The sequence below is a fragment of the Neolamprologus multifasciatus genome, chromosome 2, assembly GCF_963576455.1.
Source record: "Neolamprologus multifasciatus chromosome 2, fNeoMul1.2, whole genome shotgun sequence".
Taxonomy (NCBI): Eukaryota; Metazoa; Chordata; class Actinopteri; order Cichliformes; family Cichlidae; genus Neolamprologus; species Neolamprologus multifasciatus.
Genome location: NC_140440.1, coordinates 10,813,098 through 10,832,653, shown reverse-complemented (window position 1 = coordinate 10,832,653; position 19,556 = coordinate 10,813,098). Strand labels below are relative to the sequence as shown.

The 19,556-nt window shown below is 40.4% G+C and overlaps 1 protein-coding gene across 3 annotated transcripts; it reads left to right on the top strand.

Moving 5' to 3' along the window:
- The first annotated feature begins 787 nt into the window (after window positions 1-787).
- pitx2 (paired-like homeodomain 2) lies at window positions 788-19,345 on the top strand. Of its 3 annotated transcripts, XM_085181510.1 has the most exons (4): window positions 788-10,274; window positions 12,638-12,707; window positions 17,149-17,348; window positions 18,181-19,345. In XM_085181510.1, the coding sequence occupies exons 2-4, from the start codon at window positions 12,662-12,664 to the stop codon at window positions 18,736-18,738; spliced, it is 804 nt and encodes a 267-aa protein (XP_085037636.1). In that variant the 5' UTR covers window positions 788-10,274; window positions 12,638-12,661; the 3' UTR covers window positions 18,739-19,345. The 3 variants fall into 3 exon arrangements, with proteins under 3 accessions (XP_085037636.1, XP_085037645.1, XP_085037626.1); XM_085181519.1 differs by lacking the exon at window positions 788-10,274 and having other exon boundaries at window positions 11,297-12,707; XM_085181500.1 differs by lacking the exons at window positions 788-10,274; window positions 12,638-12,707 and adding an exon at window positions 14,465-16,689.
- The last annotated feature ends 211 nt before the right edge of the window (window positions 19,346-19,556 follow it).

Here is a 19,556-nt window from a genome sequence, read left to right as displayed (position 1 = left end):
CAAAAGTGTCATTAAAATGATGTGTAATCAATATTTTTAGTAGCGCTATAACTTAAAAACATGAAGATTGTCGGACTTGACCTGAGTGGGGAGGAAGGCATAGTGAAGGGGCCCGATTGTGTGAGACAATGTGGAGCGAGATTTAGCTGTTCTAATTACATCTATCAACAATCGGTGAGCTCACGTCAATGCCAATGTGTTTCCTGTTAGCTAAACACAGTTCGTGACAGCCCTGAAATTAATTGAAACATTAGAGAGAGCAAGGAATGCTCTTGGGCTCATGTGGCCTTGGCTGACGAGTCACATGCGCTGCAGCCCCCAAAAGACACGGAACGCCTGAGCTGTCCCGCGGCAGCTTAGCCTAGCCTCAGTGTCAGCAGGCTAGCTTTTCTCCCAGTCAGGGGGAACCAGATGTAACTTTGCACTCAGCATTAGCACATGTATCAAGTAAATGTCCCTTTCGTGATGAGGCTATGGCCCTGCTGCGTATTATTTTGAAAGTGTTAAACATAAAAGAACCAACATGGTGACATCTACTTTCTGGCGCTCATATCATTTATTCGTGTGTTACATGAGGATAAGGGGCTTTTGGAAAGTAAGCACCGAGTAGGGAGTGGCAGCATGTGCTATCTCAACCACTGCTCATGTGTCCTCTAGCGAGAAAATCAACCTGTGGAATGCATTCACTTTGTTCAATACGCACTTAAAATGATGACTTATTATACTGTCAAACGCACCAGCAAGCAAAACACTCAAACTTCAGCTTTTGCTGACTTCAGCTTCTTAAAGTCAAGGATTTGCTGCTGTTTTCAATCTTTTATGACAATAAACTGAACATTTTTGAAGCATTTGTCAAATACAATTGGAAGCTCATCCTTTAACTGTGATGGGCAAATTTCACTTTTTTATGTCACTTTTTTATAATCATTGATCAATTCATGATAACAAAAAACAGATTCAGCATATCGACCTTTCTGGGAAATTATTAATCACTCTCACACGTCGTATCCTTACAGGGGACATCTTCAGGGCGAATTGTCCCAGCTTTATTTATGTCATGATGTGGTTTCAGTTTATTTTAATCGTAGTGTTTTAAAAGTAATCAGTTAAAAGCTTTTACCTAAAGGGAGAATACGTTTTCTTCTTGACTTGAAAACTTTATTTCTTTCCGTGTACCCTTGTGTGAGGGTTTAGGCCAGTTTTTCCATACTCTCACAACACTTATCATGTGTAACATGTATCTGTGTTTGTCACAACTGTTCGTGTCTACATCAGAAGGAATTCGATGTCTTTTATAATCATGCGTCTCAAAACTATACATGTGACATTATTCTTGCAAGGACAAACCGCCGCTGTTATAAATGTGTGCCATCTGTCAGAGTGTCTTATGTTGGAAAATTCATTTAGCAATGAAAGTCATCTCTTACAGTGTGTGTGTCTGTTCCGTTCATTACAATGGAAACTGTTGTGTGACATTCACAACATGCCAGGGGTCAGCAGCGCCAGCCTGAAGCAAACCAGCGTGTCAGTCAAAAGATGTACTTGGAAACAATCTTAAGTATTATTTATGAGATGGCAACTGCCATTACAATGAACTATGACATCACCTAAGCTTAGCCCATTAAGCATTGATTTGCAGCAATGTGGCACCTCACAGATCAAAGCTGTCCGCCCGGTATTCCCTGCGCCTCCAACTGTCTGTAGCTAATTACATGATCTGATGGTTACCCAAGGAGGGTTGTGACTGGATGCGCGCTGCTGGGTGCTCGATGTTGTTGAGGTGGCTCACCGCTACCTCAACAACAGCAACAGCTGCTGTGCCCTTGAGCAAAGTGTTAAACCCACACAACCCAGTAGCTGCTCATTGGCCAACAATTAGTATTTAGTAGATGTCAACCACATCTAGGGCGATTCTGACACTATTATGATTTTATGTTTTTTTTCAAAAGATTAAATAGAATTGACAGGAAATAAAAATAATCTTATTGAATGTCCAACAAAGACATTTTAAAAGGAGAACTTTGGTCCTCCGATTCCTATTCAGTCAATGTAACAAGGAGTGGCGATACAATCGCTGTAATTTCCTTTTAGGACAAAACATGGTTACATCACATTTTCGCATTTCAATACTGAAATTTGCCCTGTGGGATTAATATAGTTTAATCATCTAATTATAGTGCTACTTTGATCTTCAAATATAAATAGGCAAAAGCTTTGATTTTGACTACTTGTCACTTTCAAGCGGGAAGGAAAGTTAGCCTGGAGCAATACTGTTGCACAACAAGAACAAACAAGATTTCTGCTCAGCTAAAACAGGAAGTTCTCAAACAGGTGGCTTTCAGAAGCACTTCAGGTTTTTACTACTCATGCCAAAATGAATCAGAATCACAATACTTTATTAATACCAGAGAAAATTATGTGCTAAAACCGCAAGAACAGTAATGAACAAATTAAAAGTACCATCAAGTTAAAGCACGTCCACTTGTCTCATTAAAGAGGTTCAAGCTGCAAATATACGACATTGTGCAGGTTTTGTGGCTGTGGTGAACTCAAGCAGTTTCATTTGTTTTACTTCAGGAAAAGCAATCAGACTTTCAAATATCGATAGGGATGGCCACAAGCTACAAAAGACAGTAAAGACACATTGTCTTTCAACACGTTCTCACTCCCAAAGCGTAATATTTTTCTCTAGGTGACAAATCGTCGACATATTACCGGGTACCCAACATGTCCCTAAATGACAAGATCAGAAAAATGTCTTTAGCATCACGTCGCTTTTCAGTAAAACATATCAGTTCCACAGAGCCCACATTTAAGAGCTGTCTCGTGAAACTGTAAAATATGGGTGTTGTTACACCTGAAATAGTTGAACGAAAGGGAAGGGTGCTTTCTGTTCTCACCATTGTTTTATTGATACATCATGTTGCATCACGTTACAGTCATTTTGTATCTGTATACTGAACTACTGCTGCTTGGTGGAGGGCGACAAAATGCAAATTTAAAGTCAATTTTGTCATTCTTAGAATCATCATCAAATGTAGCCAAAATAACATAATTTAACAGCAGATCCAGTTCATTTTAAATGAATATACAACAGAGCAAAGTAAAACACCTTCTCCTATATAACTGGCCATCTGCCTGGGATACATAGCAGTAGGATCAAAGGCTTTCTCTTTTCTATGTTGATCTTCTGTCCTTTTATCTTTCTTTGACCTGAATAATTCCACTATAGCAAAGTGTCACATAATTAACAAACTGGCAGTGGTGGACTCTCATAAGGATTACAAGCTTCTGTCTAATAAGCAGAGGTCAAATGGTTCATGGTCTCTGATCTGTCATTAGGCACAATGAATTGATGGATACCTATGACTGTAAAAAGCTCTCGACTTTCTGTCAGTAGCTGTGCTAAATATTAACCAGCATTTAGAGAAATGTTGAAAGAAAACACAAAATTATAATACTGCAAAGTATTCGAGCATGTATGGAAATAAAAAAGTCCATCCTGTTTCTTTCACTTATCTGATTCAGGGTCACGATAACAAATTAAGTGGCAATAGATGATTAAAATAGAAATAATTAAATTAATATAGCACGATAGATAATTAACTATCGTTGTCAACAGTTGTTTTTCTACTTCCAATCGCCGGCCCTTGTTGTTCAGGCCATATCTCCATTGTTGTGGCAGAAATCAAAAGTGGCAGTGGAGACAGAAATTGTGAATATGTATACCTTTAATCCCCCTTATCCTGCTGTTAGGCCAGGGTGTGTCCCCTGGTCTACTATAATAGTCTGCAATGAGAAGCTTGAGTAAACACAATCAATGGAAGACACTACCATATGCACCGCAGAGACTTCCGAAGTCTCCCCCCTTCCTTTTATTCATCCCTCCACGTATTCGATTACACACCTCTACCACTGAGGGGCTTCGAGCAAATTACAACCTGAGACAAAAGTATTGATGCAATACTACCTGTAGGTTGCAGTAATCAGTAATGTTATTACCAGCACAGGACTGTCTCAGGAAAAGAAAAAAAAATCGGATTTTACAAGAGGGGTGCCCTCTCTCCCTGTCTGTCTCTGCCTGCACATGGTATGCTTGCATGCTCTCTTACTCCTGGATTACAATCTCTTCATCCATTATTAATGAAGTTAAACTACTAGTGGCATGCTGAATGTGCTGCATGGGAGATTTGTAGCTAATCCAGCGCAAAACAGCCCCAGTCACATAATGAAGGGAAAAAAAGAACAAATGTCAACAGTTTCACACTGGGACTGGATTAGACACCCCCACCTCACCCTCCTCGTTCACGCACAGCCTCGTCCCCCCCTCTCCTTTCCTTTTCTCTCCTCCACGCCACTTGCACAGAAACCCCTGCACACACAGACACACTTACAGAGTCGCACAGCAAATCTTGCATCCAGCATGTAGGGTTATGAGTATACACACGTCTACCTCCCTCCGTCGCTTTCTCTATGATGTTTCCCCACGACGGATTAGTGAATCTCAAGTACAGATCTGAAGGAAAAGGCCAAGGAGCTGCTGAGGTCTATATGTGAAAGCATCCACAGTTCTCTAAAGATTAATAGTTGCAATGCTCTTTCTTATAAATCAGTTTACACAGTTACGGTTTGTGATGCTTGGGGTATGACACTGAGATGCATCATCTTTAAACTTCTCCCCCATGCCATCACTACATAGTGGGTTTGGTCCTTGTGTTGCGGTGCACCCGTGTACTGTGCAGCCAAGCGATGCGGCTCCATGAAAAGGAGAGACGAGCATGAAACACTGGAACTAATCAGAACACATGACACGGGACTAGCATCCTGATTTTAGATTAGCCGTATCCTATCCACCCTCCCTCCTGCTCTCTATTTTTCACTCTGTCTTTATATCTTTTATCTTTGTCAGCCTTTGTCTGCTACGTAGAGATGTTCTTTTGATCTGTATCATTAAAATCACCCTAAAGAAAAGCCCAGCACATCCAATTTACATGATAATATTTTTTTAGGTTCCCAATCCCTAACCCAAATCAACCTGCAGCTACCCGTAAAGCTACATAGGTTATATTTTTTTAAGGCAAACATTTTTGTAGCTTTCAGATTTGTCTACAAATTCAGTTCTCTCAGTTCTCAACAGCAGAACTTTCCAAAGAGGAGATTTGGGGATCTTAAACAAACCTTTAGTTAAAATTTGGGACACTGAGCAACATAGTTAGTCATGCGATTACAGGATAATCAGGCTGCTGAGATGACATGGTTATGTATTAGCATCATCAAAAGCTTTCTCACAACAACAGCATCAGCTGGTCTTGAGCTGAGATGGACATTGCTGCATTGAGCTCTAGTTTGGCTCAGTTTGGCTGTTGTTTGTTTTTGTGCCAGAAATGAGCATATTTGAACACCAAGGTGGAGTAAGGTGGTGTCAGGTGAAAAGGACAGACATACAGCTGAGATGCCTATTAATCAGTGCTAAAGAAAAAACTGATACAGACTAAAATTTCACTCACAAAAAGTGGTACAAGCAAATTAAAATGTTTAAAAAAAATAGCAGCACCTCAAGAACGGTCAAGCGCTCCAGTTCAGTATCTCCGATCAGCTAAACTGAAGCCTGACAGAGAGCTAGTGGCATCGTCAGTACCTGGGAATTTGGAGTGAATTTAGCTTTGGTGGATTGGAGTAAAATGTCTTAACTGTTGAAAATACGATGCTGATATCTATATTTTCCTGAGGATGAATTGAAACCGTTTTAATGATCCTCTGACCTTTTGTTAAGCACCATGATTGTGCCGTTATTTCGACTTGCACAGTTCTGTTTTATGAACCTGTATAGCTTCTCTTTCATATATATCTTAAGGGCATGTTCTACACATTTTCTCTATCCTCTGCTCAGTGCAGTCTGAAATCAGCATCACCATCCTTTTTTCTTTTTTGCTTCCATTCCTTGTCTCACAGTAGACCAATTAAGACTAATCTGATTCCAGTTGTGACCTTTAGTTCCACCTCAAGTCTTTTGACAGGCGAGTTAGCATGTAGCTGAACTGTTTTACATGTTATCGACGGGGCGCGAGGCATCATAGTCATTTTATCACACCAATTTCATTCTTGGCCGATTTCCCCTTAGGCAGGTTAGTGGCAGCTTCCCATTGATTTTTCATGTAATTGATCAGAGACCTGCTTGAGCAATTTATTGGCCCACTCGCACCTGTGATTAAGGCTGAGGCCACATGTGTTTATGCATACACCGGCTATTACTATCCCCGAGATCAGCCGTGTGCCATAAAGTGCTGCTCTGCTGTCTGTCTGTGACTGTCAGCGTAATGAATGCCGTCCCGGTCTCAGGGACATTTTTAATCATGCTTGACCACAGCCATGTCATGTCCAAAGTCAAGAGGAATAGAGACAGCCTTGTCTGACTGACCCACAATGACAGGAGTTAATATGTTCACATAAAAACATCGACCGAGAGTTTAATTCAAAGAAGTCCTTACTCGTTTTAAGCTGCTTCATGCATGGGATTAATATTAGAGCAGTCGGGGGGCCAAAACCACAATGACATCAGCTAAGCATTTTCTTTGGAAGCCGAGGATAGGATAATTACAGAAGAAGACAAAGACGAAGAGCTGAGTACTTTTTAAATATACACCCTGTTAGTTGGGCATGTCGGGAGAAGTGAGGGTAGCCTAACATGTAAGTCATTTACTGGCCTTGCATATTACGTCCTAAACCACAAGCCATGTTGCTGAGTTGGAGTGCTTAGCGTTGGTGTAGCTCATCTCCCTTTGGTACTGTGACAGCGCTGGAATAGTAAGGATCAGGCATAAAGCCGCTCAACAAGCTCAAGAGCTATCAAAAAGCCACCCTTTTAATTTGGTTAATTTACAGGCAGCTTTTTCACTAATAACGTTCTTGGAGTGATACTTGACAAATGGAAATACATACAGGATATTTCTGTCTCAGTGGAGAATGCCTCATCTAATGTTTTGCCTTTCATTTTGTTTCCTTCTCTCTTTCTTCTATTTTCATCTTTGACTCGTGCGTTTTTCTTCATATTTATCTCCCTTGCAATTGTATAGAAGTCACAACCTTCAATAAAGCAAAGTTCCTGGCCAGTACTTTATTTCTAGCATATTAGCAGCACATAAACTGATTTGTTTAAAGATTTGTGGCTTTGGAAACACCAATTTGACTTAAAATTTTATTATGTGGCCACAGAGTGTTGGCCAGACAGAACTCAAGGCGACAATCACATGTGGTTTGAGGCAAAATTTGAAAAAATAGAGCGAAAATGAGCCTGGTTTCTCAGGCTAAGAAAACCCTTGCATAATGAAACCACCTCACATTTGCATTACTCAAGCTTCCCAATGCCATGATGACAGTCATATACATCACTGGATATTATGGGATAGAGGATTATTTTAGCTTTTTAACAATGGTATAAAAGCAGCAGAAGTCAGAGACATGTTTTTTATCATTTGGCACTAATTTCGTTTATTCTTCATACAATGGACAGGATACAAAAGGCTCGTTTGTGGAAAAAGGTATCTTTTGTACCAAGATAATTAGTGTTTGCATCCTGTGGAAATTAAGGTGTACCTAATTTCACAGCACAACTATTGTGTCACAGTGCAGTTTGGTAAAGCAGAGGGTTCACGTGAATGTGGAAAAGATTTTATTTGTGGAGAAATGTGGGGCTGTGGCATATTTGGTTATAAGGCTTGCGCATATTTACAAAATCTGCATAAAGCGACTTTAAATGGTGTCGTTGCTGTCAGGCCTTAGACATCTAAATATTGGTTCAAATGTGAAATATATTGCGTTTCCTGTCTGGTGTCACGCACACAGTGAAGTCAGCAATAGCAAACACTCTGGGGCTGCACTAAGTCCTCGTGAAAGTTTGAGTAAAAGAAGAAAAACACAACTCGTTCAAAATAAAACTTAAACTGAGTCAAACTAGTGCGGCTCTGGTTTCAGACTGTGTGTGGTTGTTGTGGCTGACAGGCCGGGCAGTCTATCAACTCTCGTCTTTAAAGTGGAGGCTGGGATGCGTGCTGATATACATAAAAGCCGGAAAGAGTGTTTTAAAATCCTCTCCAGTATGCAGGAGGAGGAAAAGTTGAAATGTCCAACTACACTGACACTGGCGCGCTGATGTGCTCGTTAAGAATCAGGAGAGAGCATCAGCGGAGCAGGTCACCCTGTTTCTCACATCACAGCCCCATCAGAAATTCTTTCAAGTGTCCTTCTGCGTCGCCAAAGATGACAACGGCGAATCGATAAGCGCTTGAAATGAAAAGAAGCCGTCGGTTTGCCCCCGAGGCGAAAGATTTCATACCCGCCAGCCTTCTCTGAACTTCAGGCATTCCTCTGCACCTTTCTGCGTGAGAAAGAGGAGGCTCTTGACTGATTTTTTTTTCTCTTTGTATAAGAAGGTAAGAGGAGAATATAACCGAACCATCATGCCTCTCCAGACGCTACTCACCCTCTTTATCTCTGCGTGCAGGCGGGGCGTGATTTGAAGATGTGCACATGCAGGGCTGATGTTTTCTCTTCTGGCTTCTGGGTCCTTTTACTCACATTTTATGCGATGGTGCATGTGTGTTGGAGTGTTTGTGCATGACTGTCCCATAATACAACAACTAATATTAAAGCACAGAGGTCAAAATTTGAAAGAGCGAGCTGTTTTGGCAAATATGCTTATTTTATTTATTTTTTCCCCCATATTGGTTTGCATTTGACCCATCGTACTCAGTGTGCATGTGTGTTTGGCGAGAGGAAAATTAATAAAATATGGTTTTCTCGGGCCTTTGTGGAAGACTAAGAGGGATTTCTCTTGACTAAAGCCCAGCTTAATTTGATGTCTTTACTCTTACATAAGAAGACCAAATAAGCTATAAAAATTATTTTTCCATTACATCTATCTATATAAGGTATTTATCAGAAATGTGTTTGGATCCCAGAAATCAAGCCATCCTTTACTCAACAAATTTTGATCGAGGGTGGCGTGTAGATGATGCGCACTTGCTTCAGTGTCCCCATTTGCCTAGAAATTCCCATGTGGATGGGTGCATTAATTACTTGTTTAATGGGAGTATGACTAAAAATGTAAAACAAGGATTAGGCGCGGGGAATGCAGGCCTACGTCCGGTCGGCTTGCCTCACTTAAGATGCGAATGGAAAATCAGCCTGTATCTAACGAAACGGATCTATAAAGAACATTTGCATCCGAGCCAGCTGTTCACTTCATCTGCACATAAATCCGCAACACGATAGCGCTATCTGGCCCCGGCGGAGCCTAATGCATCAATTTAAATACTTTGCAGTTCCAAATATTCAAAATATTGCGTTGTGTAAATTAGTTAAATTATAAATCCACCGCTGTGTGCGATGACACAACAACCAGCTTGTGTAAAATGGACTCATTTTGCTGATTGGATTATAAAAAGAAATTTTAAAAATCACTAAATGCCTTAAAAAGCGTTTTATTAAAAATAAAGGCCAGTGAGCTGGTTAAATAAGGAATCTGCAGCCATGCTCGGTGTTTATTTTTGCACGGGTAGAGTTTATATAATAAGCGGTTAAGTGGCTGGTTGTAAATAGGTTGGGTTTAAGCAAATTGAACTGCTGTGTGTTTTGCATGCCTGTCGGGATGGCCTATCAGGAATCTCCGTGTTTTATTTTTTTAACACGCTCTTTTTAAAGATGACACTGAATTTTTGTGTGTGTGTTTGATTATTGTTGAAAGCTGAGACGCTCCGAGTTGCCCTCTGCTAGACTACACAGGCACATGAGCGTACACAAACACACCCCTTTAAAAGCGCGCGCGTAAACACACACACACACGCATACGCACACGGGGTCCCTCTCTAAGCTCAAAAGCAGGAAAAATTGCGCCACTCTTGGAGCGTCTTTCAAGGGGGAAAAAGTTGAGGAAGACAGAAGAGGACGAACCAAGAGGAGACTCGAATGAAAGCGCCTCCTTCGCAGTTTCTCCTCACTGTAAATAGATGGTTATTTATGCGCATAAATGAAACTATCCTAAAGGTAGTGGTGCGTCTCTTTTTGGATACATAGTGGGAGAGCACATGCTACGCTCTGGTTTTCCCCGGACAGAAACGTAAACTTCTGTGCTACTGGATCTTGAAGTTGCTCGGTTTGTCGCTGTAGACAGAACTACGGGTGTCTCGGTGCGTTTGGACGGTGGAATTTATCTCATCTTTGTAGAATAAAACGCCGACGGCCGGGAAAAGCAACCTCCCCACCGGTGTCTACAACTGGTAAGTACAGTAGAAGAGTGGAGACGCTTAAAAAAGTGAGATGTGAGTTAATGCGAGTGAAGGAATTTGTTCCACCTCGCGCTTTGTGCGCTCTGTGCCTTTCCGATGTAAATTTAAAAGCCATGGTTGCAATATAAAGGAGCATGAAGTGATGTGAGGGCAGGGTTTGCCTTACAGGTCAGTGGATGATAATGATGTATCGTTAGAAGTGATGGAGTGTGGGGAAATAAAAAAAGAAGAAGAACGAGATAAATCAATGTTCAGCCGGTGAGGGTTGTAATAAAATATATCACATAAGCCATTAAAGCTGATTTCAGAATTATGCGTTTTATTTTGATTTTTAGCTTCAGACCAGAGCTGAAAATGCATTTTCAAAGATAATGGATAAACTGTGAGCTGACAAACAGTTTGGAAACTAAGAAATAATCAAGCTGCAAATAACAATTTTAACAGAAAGTGTCCAAAAAGAGTTTAGATGTCATTCACCCTCCTCCGAGTCTGTTTTCGAAACTGAGAGAAAGAAGAAACGGGGGTAAAAGAGGCGACGTTCACGGTCTCACGCCTTTAATTAATACAGGACCATATGGTGGAGGTTAGTCGATTCATCTCCCGGTAAAGGCTGCAGTCTCATGCTCCAGCCTACTGTGTTAATTTCAGAAGTAAAGCCAGTGAGAGGCAATGCCAGTTTGCTGTCTGCACTGGGCCTGATGCCACGTGAGTCACTGATTCTTATCAACTGTTGATGGTGAAAGAAGAGAGAGACCATGAAGTGAGAATGAAAGGATGAACGAGATTAATATAAGTAATCATAATACTCATACTATTTTAAAACCGCTCCTATGGGGTAACTGCTGCGAAATCTACATAAATACGTGTTGTCAGGTTCAATTGCCGTTAGAAATATTTTGCATTGTTATTATTATTATTATTATTATTATTATTATTATTATTATTATTATTATTATTATTACAGTTGCCCACATATATCTTTTCAAATTTGACTTAATGAATGAGGCAATTTAAAGATCATACTAAGGTGATGTTCGTCTTAAATGGGCAACTTCCGACTTTTTAAAAAAAATGCTTTTCCTCTGTAACTTTAAAGGAAAAGGTACTCTTCGCATTTTGAAGCGTCCTGCACAAAAGACAGACAACAAAAGAAAGAAAAATGCTCAAGTCGTTAATTCAGAGCTGAAATTGCAGTTAAATTTTCCCACAATAAAACAAAATTAATAACAATAAATTTAAAAAAAAATGTGTGTAACTTCAGAGACCGACAGGCTGAAATATTGGACGAACCTCTCATTAAATTTCACTGATTAGGTAACACCGAGCCGCATGCAATAACCTTACACCTTACAGCGTGACCCCCACTATTTCATTTTGCAGCGGGGATACAGAGGAGGGATGCGAAGAACGGTTGTGCAGGTACACAGCATGTAAAACTTAACCTCCAATATCTGCATCTTTTGAATTAAAGGGTGAAAAAAAAGAGAAAGAAAAAAAAACTCGCAGATGATGTAGAGCAGGTGAAGAGAAGAACTGAGGAAAATGGTTAACAGCATGACTGGATGCAAATTTCCCCCGACTTGAATTATCATAAGCAAACATTGTGAGCCTGGACTAATAAAATCCCATCTGTGTAACTTCATATCGAGGTAGTATGAGGGCTGCGATAATGAATTTTGTAATATCCCACCGACAGACATCTCAATCAGACTCTAATCCCATGATTTTACTACGGAATCACTCCACTCCCAACTGCACCAGGCAGCACCAAAACACAGAATCCGGCTCGTGCAAAACACATGAAGGGTTTTCCACACCGTGCAAAAATAAGAAAAAAACACATAACGTAAAATCACGATGAGTTATGAACTGTAATTTATCTGAATTAAGTAAAAAAAAAAGATACCTTCAAAACTAAGAGATTATTCACTAGATTATTGCGATATATTCCTTGTTTCGTGCACACCGGAAGTTAAACTCAAAATTCTTTCAAAAATGGCACGTTCAAACTAAAAAATTAAAAATTAAAATTAAAAAATCTCATCAAGATCCACATTTTGCAATAGTGTCATCATCATGCACCGCCGCTGAAATCCCGCCATGCTCTTATAAATTTATGCTTTTATGTTTGTCCCATTATCATCATTTGCCATTCACTCAAATATAAGAGTTTTCAAAAGGAATTCTTTTTCTTTTTCTTTCTTGTTACAATCAAAGGATTGCCCCTTGACCACATCATAGTCCTCACGTAGGCTCCCGAATTATTGACTGCACAGTTAGAGTTTGATGATAATAAACGACTCAGAGGACTTTTTCGCAGTTTCAAATTGTGGCTTTTTTGTTTCTTTTTACAGAAGCTGTTTCTTTGAATTATCAGAATGGACTCCCATTGCCGTAAACTGGTCACCACCTGCGCACAAATAGGTGAGTAACAATTTCAAATGTTCTCATTCTAATAGAAATAAAAAGCTTTTGCAAAAATGTGTGTTAGTTTACACAGGTTGATACAAATTTTCACTTCACCTAAATTAAAAGAAAATCATTTAGTAACATAACGAAAAAGAGTGTGTTACTTTCCACATCTCAAGAAAATGCTTTACAAACCTATAGTAACAATATAAAAAAAAGGTAAATATTTGTCAACGTTTAGATATCTTAAATGTCCCCAAAATCTCAAAACGTAAAACACAATAATATACAATTATTAATGCACTTTTTTGGAAGTACCACAGATTATATTGACACTTACATGTCAATATTAACAAATGCATATTTACATGTTAGGCAACAGGTTTACCAGCGAGCCCAACCTCTTCGTTTGTGCCGTTTCTGATCAGAAGACCAGATTAATTTTTCAGAGGAATATCATTAATTTCCTACATTTTATCCTCACGGCTTCGCTCATATCTGTTTATTCGTGTTTTAAAAGTTGCTTTGTGCGCATATGTGGTATTTTGATGTTTTCTTTTATTTCATTATATTGATGTAGCCTTTTTTTATATGCCTGTATTTCGGCCCTTTTACTCCTCAATATGGAGAAGTTGTGAGAGAGCCGAGTTGGTTCGCTATGTTAGAGCGACACCTGGTGGTCGGATGCGGATCAGCACGGCACCAGAGCAGAAAAAGGAGAGCACAGACAACTCTGATCATCCGGGATTTGATAAGGATGGCCGCTTCGCATAGCAAAGTTAATTAGTTCATTTAAAAATAATTTAAAAATATGCTAATGTATGACAAATTACACTGTATTGTTAATTTTACTTTTAATGACATTTAACACAGGACGGCAGTTTTCACAGATTTTTTTAATCGTCAGTTCTCCTGTAATATGCTGAGAGCCTTTCATATAAATGGTAGTCTCCAAAATCCCTTAAAACCGACATCAGACTAAATTAAAGCTGCAATCCTGAACGACAAAAGGATGGGATTATTAATTATTCTCTCATGTGACACGGAAAACACATCAGGTCTTGTTAGTGTCTTTGACGAATAACCAATAAGTCTTATTGTGTTTCATTTGGTCGACATTGCTGGGTATGTGTGACGGTCGCGTATTGTAGCTTCTTAGCTGCTCGTCGTGAACCACCACTGATTAAGAGTAATAAGATAAGTAAAATCAAAATGGGTGATCGAGAGAGATGCCGGCAAATATAGACACACCAGCGTCAACTGTTTTGCTATAATATATGCAGTGCTTGTTGGATTGACTCCGGGGAAAACTACATGTATAATGAAAGCCAATTCGTGAGGAGGAATATCCTAATGGAGGAATCTGATGTCTGCTTAATCCTATGTAAAAAGCCTTGTCGTCTCCCCTTATATTGACTGAATTGCTAATTAATGGCCCTCTATGGTGGAGGCCTATTGCACGCAGTAATCCGCAGAAGAGAGATAAAGCATTCAGAAGGTAGAAATGAAGAGGAAACCGATAATCCACTTCAAGTTTAGTATTACAATGCGCCTGGAAGAAAAGGGGAGCAACAGACCGTCCGTTATTTAACGGAAAATAAGGCACTAAATAATATTTTATTTGCTATTTTTTTTAACAATAAAAGGTATCATCATTATAAAGGTAATACCTATTATTATAATTATTAATATTATTATTGTTGTTGTTGTTGTTGTTGTCGTTGTTCTACATGAAATTTGGCTTACTGGTTTTTACCCTTTATAAAGTTTTGTTATTGCAATGATAAATAAAACATTCATTACAATTTAATGTTAATAAAGCCACTCCTGGTGGATTGTAATTGAATTATGATCAAGGTTTTATTGCTCTACATTAGAGGCTTTGTGAGTGTGTGTCTGAGTGTATGCGAGTGTGTGTTGTATGCAGTCTACGGTCTGCTGGTATTTATATATGAGGGGCTTTCACGGGATTAGCCCAATAACTTCTTAACAGCGCCAAGTCCCAAATGTGCTGGCTGAATGGGCTTTAGTCTGGCCACGTGGAGGGTGGAAGTGTGATTTTGATGATGATGATGATCTTGATGATGATTATGATGAAATGTGACTAGAGTGTCTCTATATTTAGATGTATGTTTTCACTTGCACTCCTGATCGCACTAACTGGCGCGGATGTTGCCTATCTCTTTATGGTCGCTCCATCACTTCAGCCACCTGTTTGTTACCCAGCTGACGTTTCTCCACCCGCCTATGAAAATCAAAGTCGCATTTGTTTGATTAGACATGTTTGCTTTGCCTTAATGCGGCACAATCTTTTAGGAATTAGATCTTTAAAAAAAATGTCTCGCATATCAGCTCAAACTCTTTAAAAGTGCTCCATTAGAAATAATTAGTCAAATTAAGAGTCTTATTAGGTTTTCTGCCAAAAAGAACACTTCAAGGGGGGGTTCGCTGACAACGGCTATGGACTCCAAACACAAAGTGAGGAGAGATCCAGTTAAGCACCCAGATAAAGTAATCTGTCGTCAACAAACTGAGACTGCGTGGTATAAAGCTCCAGTCAGTTGATTTAATGAATATGTGAACCTCAAGTCTGGGAAGGTCAAGAGAGTCGCCTCATTTGAAAACTAGTATGACTGAAAATGCTTTTCCAGGATGGATGTGGGATGGATACGGGATTCAGGGAATAGCAAACCAGTTAAAGTCAGCGTGGTCACGTTTTTGGACCGTGATGTAAATGCACAATAAAACTGAAGGCGCAAAATGCAAACATTCAGTATGTTGCCGGTTACCTTTATGTAATTTGAGCACTAGCACTGAGTTAAAACATGCTAGTTATAATTAAGCATTTTCGTGTCCATATGAAAGCACAATGTGCACATGTGCTCTTTTTTAAGGTAATGCGCGCGCCTAGCAATTAGCATCAGTTGACAAGTGCTCACAGACAATTTGGGGTCAAGCTGGCACAGTCCTTAGTTACATTTGTTGTTTGTTCTTTCACGGGTTCTTTGTGGTCCAGGAGGTGCTTGTGTTTGATATTCACTGAGCTATTTTTTTCTTTTTTCTTTTTGTGGTTTCAAAACAATCCGCGCAGTGGCTGGCTTTATTCACACGGAGTCCCAGAGTAAACTGCACTGACAGAGCCTACCAGCCTGAAGCTCAACTTGGGTATCAATAGAACTACATCGTTTTACTGGGCCACTGGACCCATCTCATAAAATGAGGCCAAACTGTGTTATTTTCATTTTTATTTGGTCTCGGGCTGCTGCGCAACGGCGTTTTGGAGCGCCGCGGGTACACCGTGCGTCCCATCTCTCTTTACATGCTTTTATTTGGAAGAGAGAAATAAGCGCCAGCGCCGGCATAAACACACTGGCAGACATATCTTGTTTCTGCAAGCTCCGGTTGGTTGGGCACGCCGTCATATTCACATGGATGTGCCTGTCAGAGAAAATATGGGCGGGCGCAACATGGTGACGTGGAGGTCTGGAGAGAGGCGCAGTTGGATAGACAGTGCTCAGGCAACAGCTGAAATGAACAGTGAGCGGTGTAGTGTGTGTATGCCTCTGGATCTAATATCACCTACCTGTCCTTGTCACTCTGATAGTCAGGCGAGGTAGCCGCTGTTTTTCACCGATGCTATGGCAAAACTCAATGGCCTATTTTAAAGCGTTTTTCAATTTAAACACAAAGAAGGCTTTATCTCAACCGCAAGAGGATCCGCGAGGTTGTGCGTTTTTTGGAGAGCTGAGCACATTCCGCAGTCGGACTTTCCGCCTACCCTTCCTGTACTAAAGGTTGTGCGATCTTTTACCGATGAACTCTATGAGGGATCCATTAAACATAGACCATCATCACCTAACAGGGAATAAACTTGCCTCCACGCACCACACGGCTCTGGCGATGGCCTCTAGTTTGCAGCCACTGCAGCGGTCTGTGGACTCTAAACACCGGTTAGAAGTGCACACTGTGTCGGACACATCAAGTCCGGAGTCTGTCGGTAAGAACCGCCCGGAGTGCAGATGTTCTCTGCAAGACGCCGCAGATGTCATCTTGATTTCAAACAATAGATGGCTCTCATCAGTCAAAGTAAAGGGAGCTTTACATGCATGCAAATAGGCGATTACAGCTGTCATTTTACTAAAAGATCATCTGTCTGTGTGCGGCGCTGAGTGAAAAAGTTTCAGTTATGTAAATGAAAACAGCTTGTGTTGTCAAATAAAATTAGCCCGACTTTTTCTGATATTCTCAGTAATTGCGTTAAGTAAAAAGGTTAACAAAAACCCTAGAAGTCAACGGAAATTCAGAACCCAAAACATGAAGTAAACAAAAGATTTATTTTTATAAATCCTTTAAGTGATACTGTTCCCACGGGAGCCTCGGATCGTTTTTTTTTCTCCTCGCATTGTGCAGGCCATGATCTGGGTGATGACTTAAGTACTTCATTCCCTCTTCACAGAAAAGGAGAAGATACAAAATAAAAATGAAGACTCTTCAGATGACCCTTCCAAAAAGAAGCGACAGCGGCGGCAGAGGACTCACTTCACCAGCCAGCAGCTGCAGGAACTGGAGGCCACTTTCCAGCGGAATCGCTATCCGGACATGAGCACAAGGGAGGAGATAGCCGTGTGGACCAACCTTACAGAGGCCCGAGTCAGGGTGAGTATTCCCTCGGGTGTAAACAAAAGCAACTAGTGTGTATAAATTCAAGTAATTTGCGGCAATTTTCCGGTTGTCCCATAAATATCCAATACTTTAACATAATTACGCACGCACTGAAAATTTTACGCACGATTGGAATTTGATTTAAATAATGTACAACATAATTTTAAAATGAAAAACAAATAACCGGAGTCTTGTTTAAATATACTTCTGGTGAAAACTCAATTTAATTAGAGCGTTAGGCTACATGTTTATATTAAGCCAAATGGAATTTGAACCCCTTGTACACAATGAAAAAATAATCAGTTTTAGCACAAGTCACAGTTCTCGGCATATTTTAATCTGGTGCGTAATTTTATTTAAAAGAGCCCAAAAATGACTCATCCCCGTTTCCAAATGAAGTGTAATTAAACACTTACAATGTTGTTAGCAGTTGAGGGGCTCGACATTAGTCGGTGACAGATACCAGTCGTGTTCTGCTGTTCGTGTGAAAGAGGTGCAAAGCTTGTATTTTGCGATTGTCGCCCTGTGCTTGTGTGATTAAGGTCAGCGTGTTTATGGAAGCATGCGGAGGAATACACATCCTCTGCGCATTAAGATAATGCAGAGAGACCGCAGTGTGTATTCTGCTCAGATAAACACGGAGTTTTTACAGTTTTAATGAAGTGTTAAAACAGTAATTTTATTTGAACAATTACAAATTGAATTAATTCTATTAAGTTATAAAGCTCACATATTATCACGGAGCCATATAAATATATCATACTGACAACGATACTGTTGCCTAACAATATACTATGTCTAAACCTCTGCCTTTCATTTGCTGTAGGTGTGGTTCAAGAATCGGCGAGCCAAGTGGAGGAAGAGGGAAAGAAACCAGCAAGCAGAGCTTTGCAAAAACGGCTTCGGCCCGCAGTTCAATGGACTCATGCAGCCCTACGATGACATGTACCCTAGCTACACATACAACAACTGGGCTGCCAAGGGCCTCACATCTGCCTCTTTATCCACAAAAAGCTTCCCCTTCTTCAACTCCATGAATGTCAACCCCTTATCCTCGCAAACCATGTTCTCACCGCCCAACTCCATATCCTCTATGACTTCCAGCATGGTGCCATCGGCGGTCACCGGCGTACCGGGCTCCAGTCTCAACAGCCTCAATAACTTGAATAACCTCAGTAACCCGTCTCTCAACTCGGGGGTGCCCACGCCGGCGTGTCCCTACGCCCCTCCGACCCCTCCTTATGTGTACAGGGACACTTGTAACTCCAGCCTGGCCAGCCTGAGACTGAAAGCCAAGCAGCACTCGAGTTTTGGATACGCCAGTGTGCAGAATCCGGCCACTAATCTGAGTGCTTGCCAATATGCCGTGGACAGGCCAGTCTAATACCTACCTGCACTGCAAAAAATAATCATCTTAGCAAGATATAATGGCTAGTAGGGACGCTTACAGTTACATTTTTCTCTAAAGACAGTGGGCATCTCTGGTGGTGCGATTGTTATAGATTTTTTTGCGTGTATCAAGATTTTGTTTTTTAATTTTTTGGCGATCTTTGCCAGTTGGAATGTTACTTGCAGTATTCCGACCCTTTTCCTTAACACACTGCCACTTGCTCCGGTAAAAATCTAAAATCTAATAGGAAACATGTGGGATTATCCCATCGCATCACATTCATTTTCTTTCTTTTGAAGGGGCAAATGTGATTTGAGGGTGATTACAATCCCAGATAGCTTGCTATGGTGGTCATTTTTTGCAGTGTGAGGGTAATCACAAACAGCCGGCCACAGGAACAAGAGACTACTACAAGTACTTTTTCATTTTTCAAAAAGGGCACTAGAAGACTGAACCACTGAAACAAGCTCAACCACAGGTCGGAGTCAAACTGAAATGGGACTTCTTAGGTTTGTTCCCCTTTTGATGAGTTCAGGCCTGCTTCACACTGCGCCTCAGCGGAAAAGAAAAAAAGAAATAAACGGAGAAAAAAGAAAGAAAAGAGAAAAAAAAGGCCTGTTTTATTTTTCATAACTCCTCATAAGGGTTTTCTGGTGGATTTTTGGACGGTACCTATTGACTGAAAAGGTTGTATATATATTTGAATTATCATCTCCTGTTTGTCGAGGCGAATGCGCTATAACCCCACGTCCTCTCCAGGTTCAATTTATCAACGCATGTGGAAAAAAAATCTCTAAAAAGGAATCATGTTT

What these genes read in the sequence shown, in the direction of transcription:
- pitx2 (XM_085181500.1), top strand. Translation starts at nt 16,506, where the DNA reads ATGAACTCTATGAGGGATCCATTAAACATAGACCATCATCACCTAACA. An exon ending in ATCAAGTCCGGAGTCTGTCG is followed by an intron (nt 16,690 to 17,148) that starts GTAAGAACCGCC and finishes CCCTCTTCACAG; the next exon opens with AAAAGGAGAAGATACAAAAT. An exon ending in TTACAGAGGCCCGAGTCAGG is followed by an intron (nt 17,349 to 18,180) that starts GTGAGTATTCCC and finishes CATTTGCTGTAG; the next exon opens with GTGTGGTTCAAGAATCGGCG.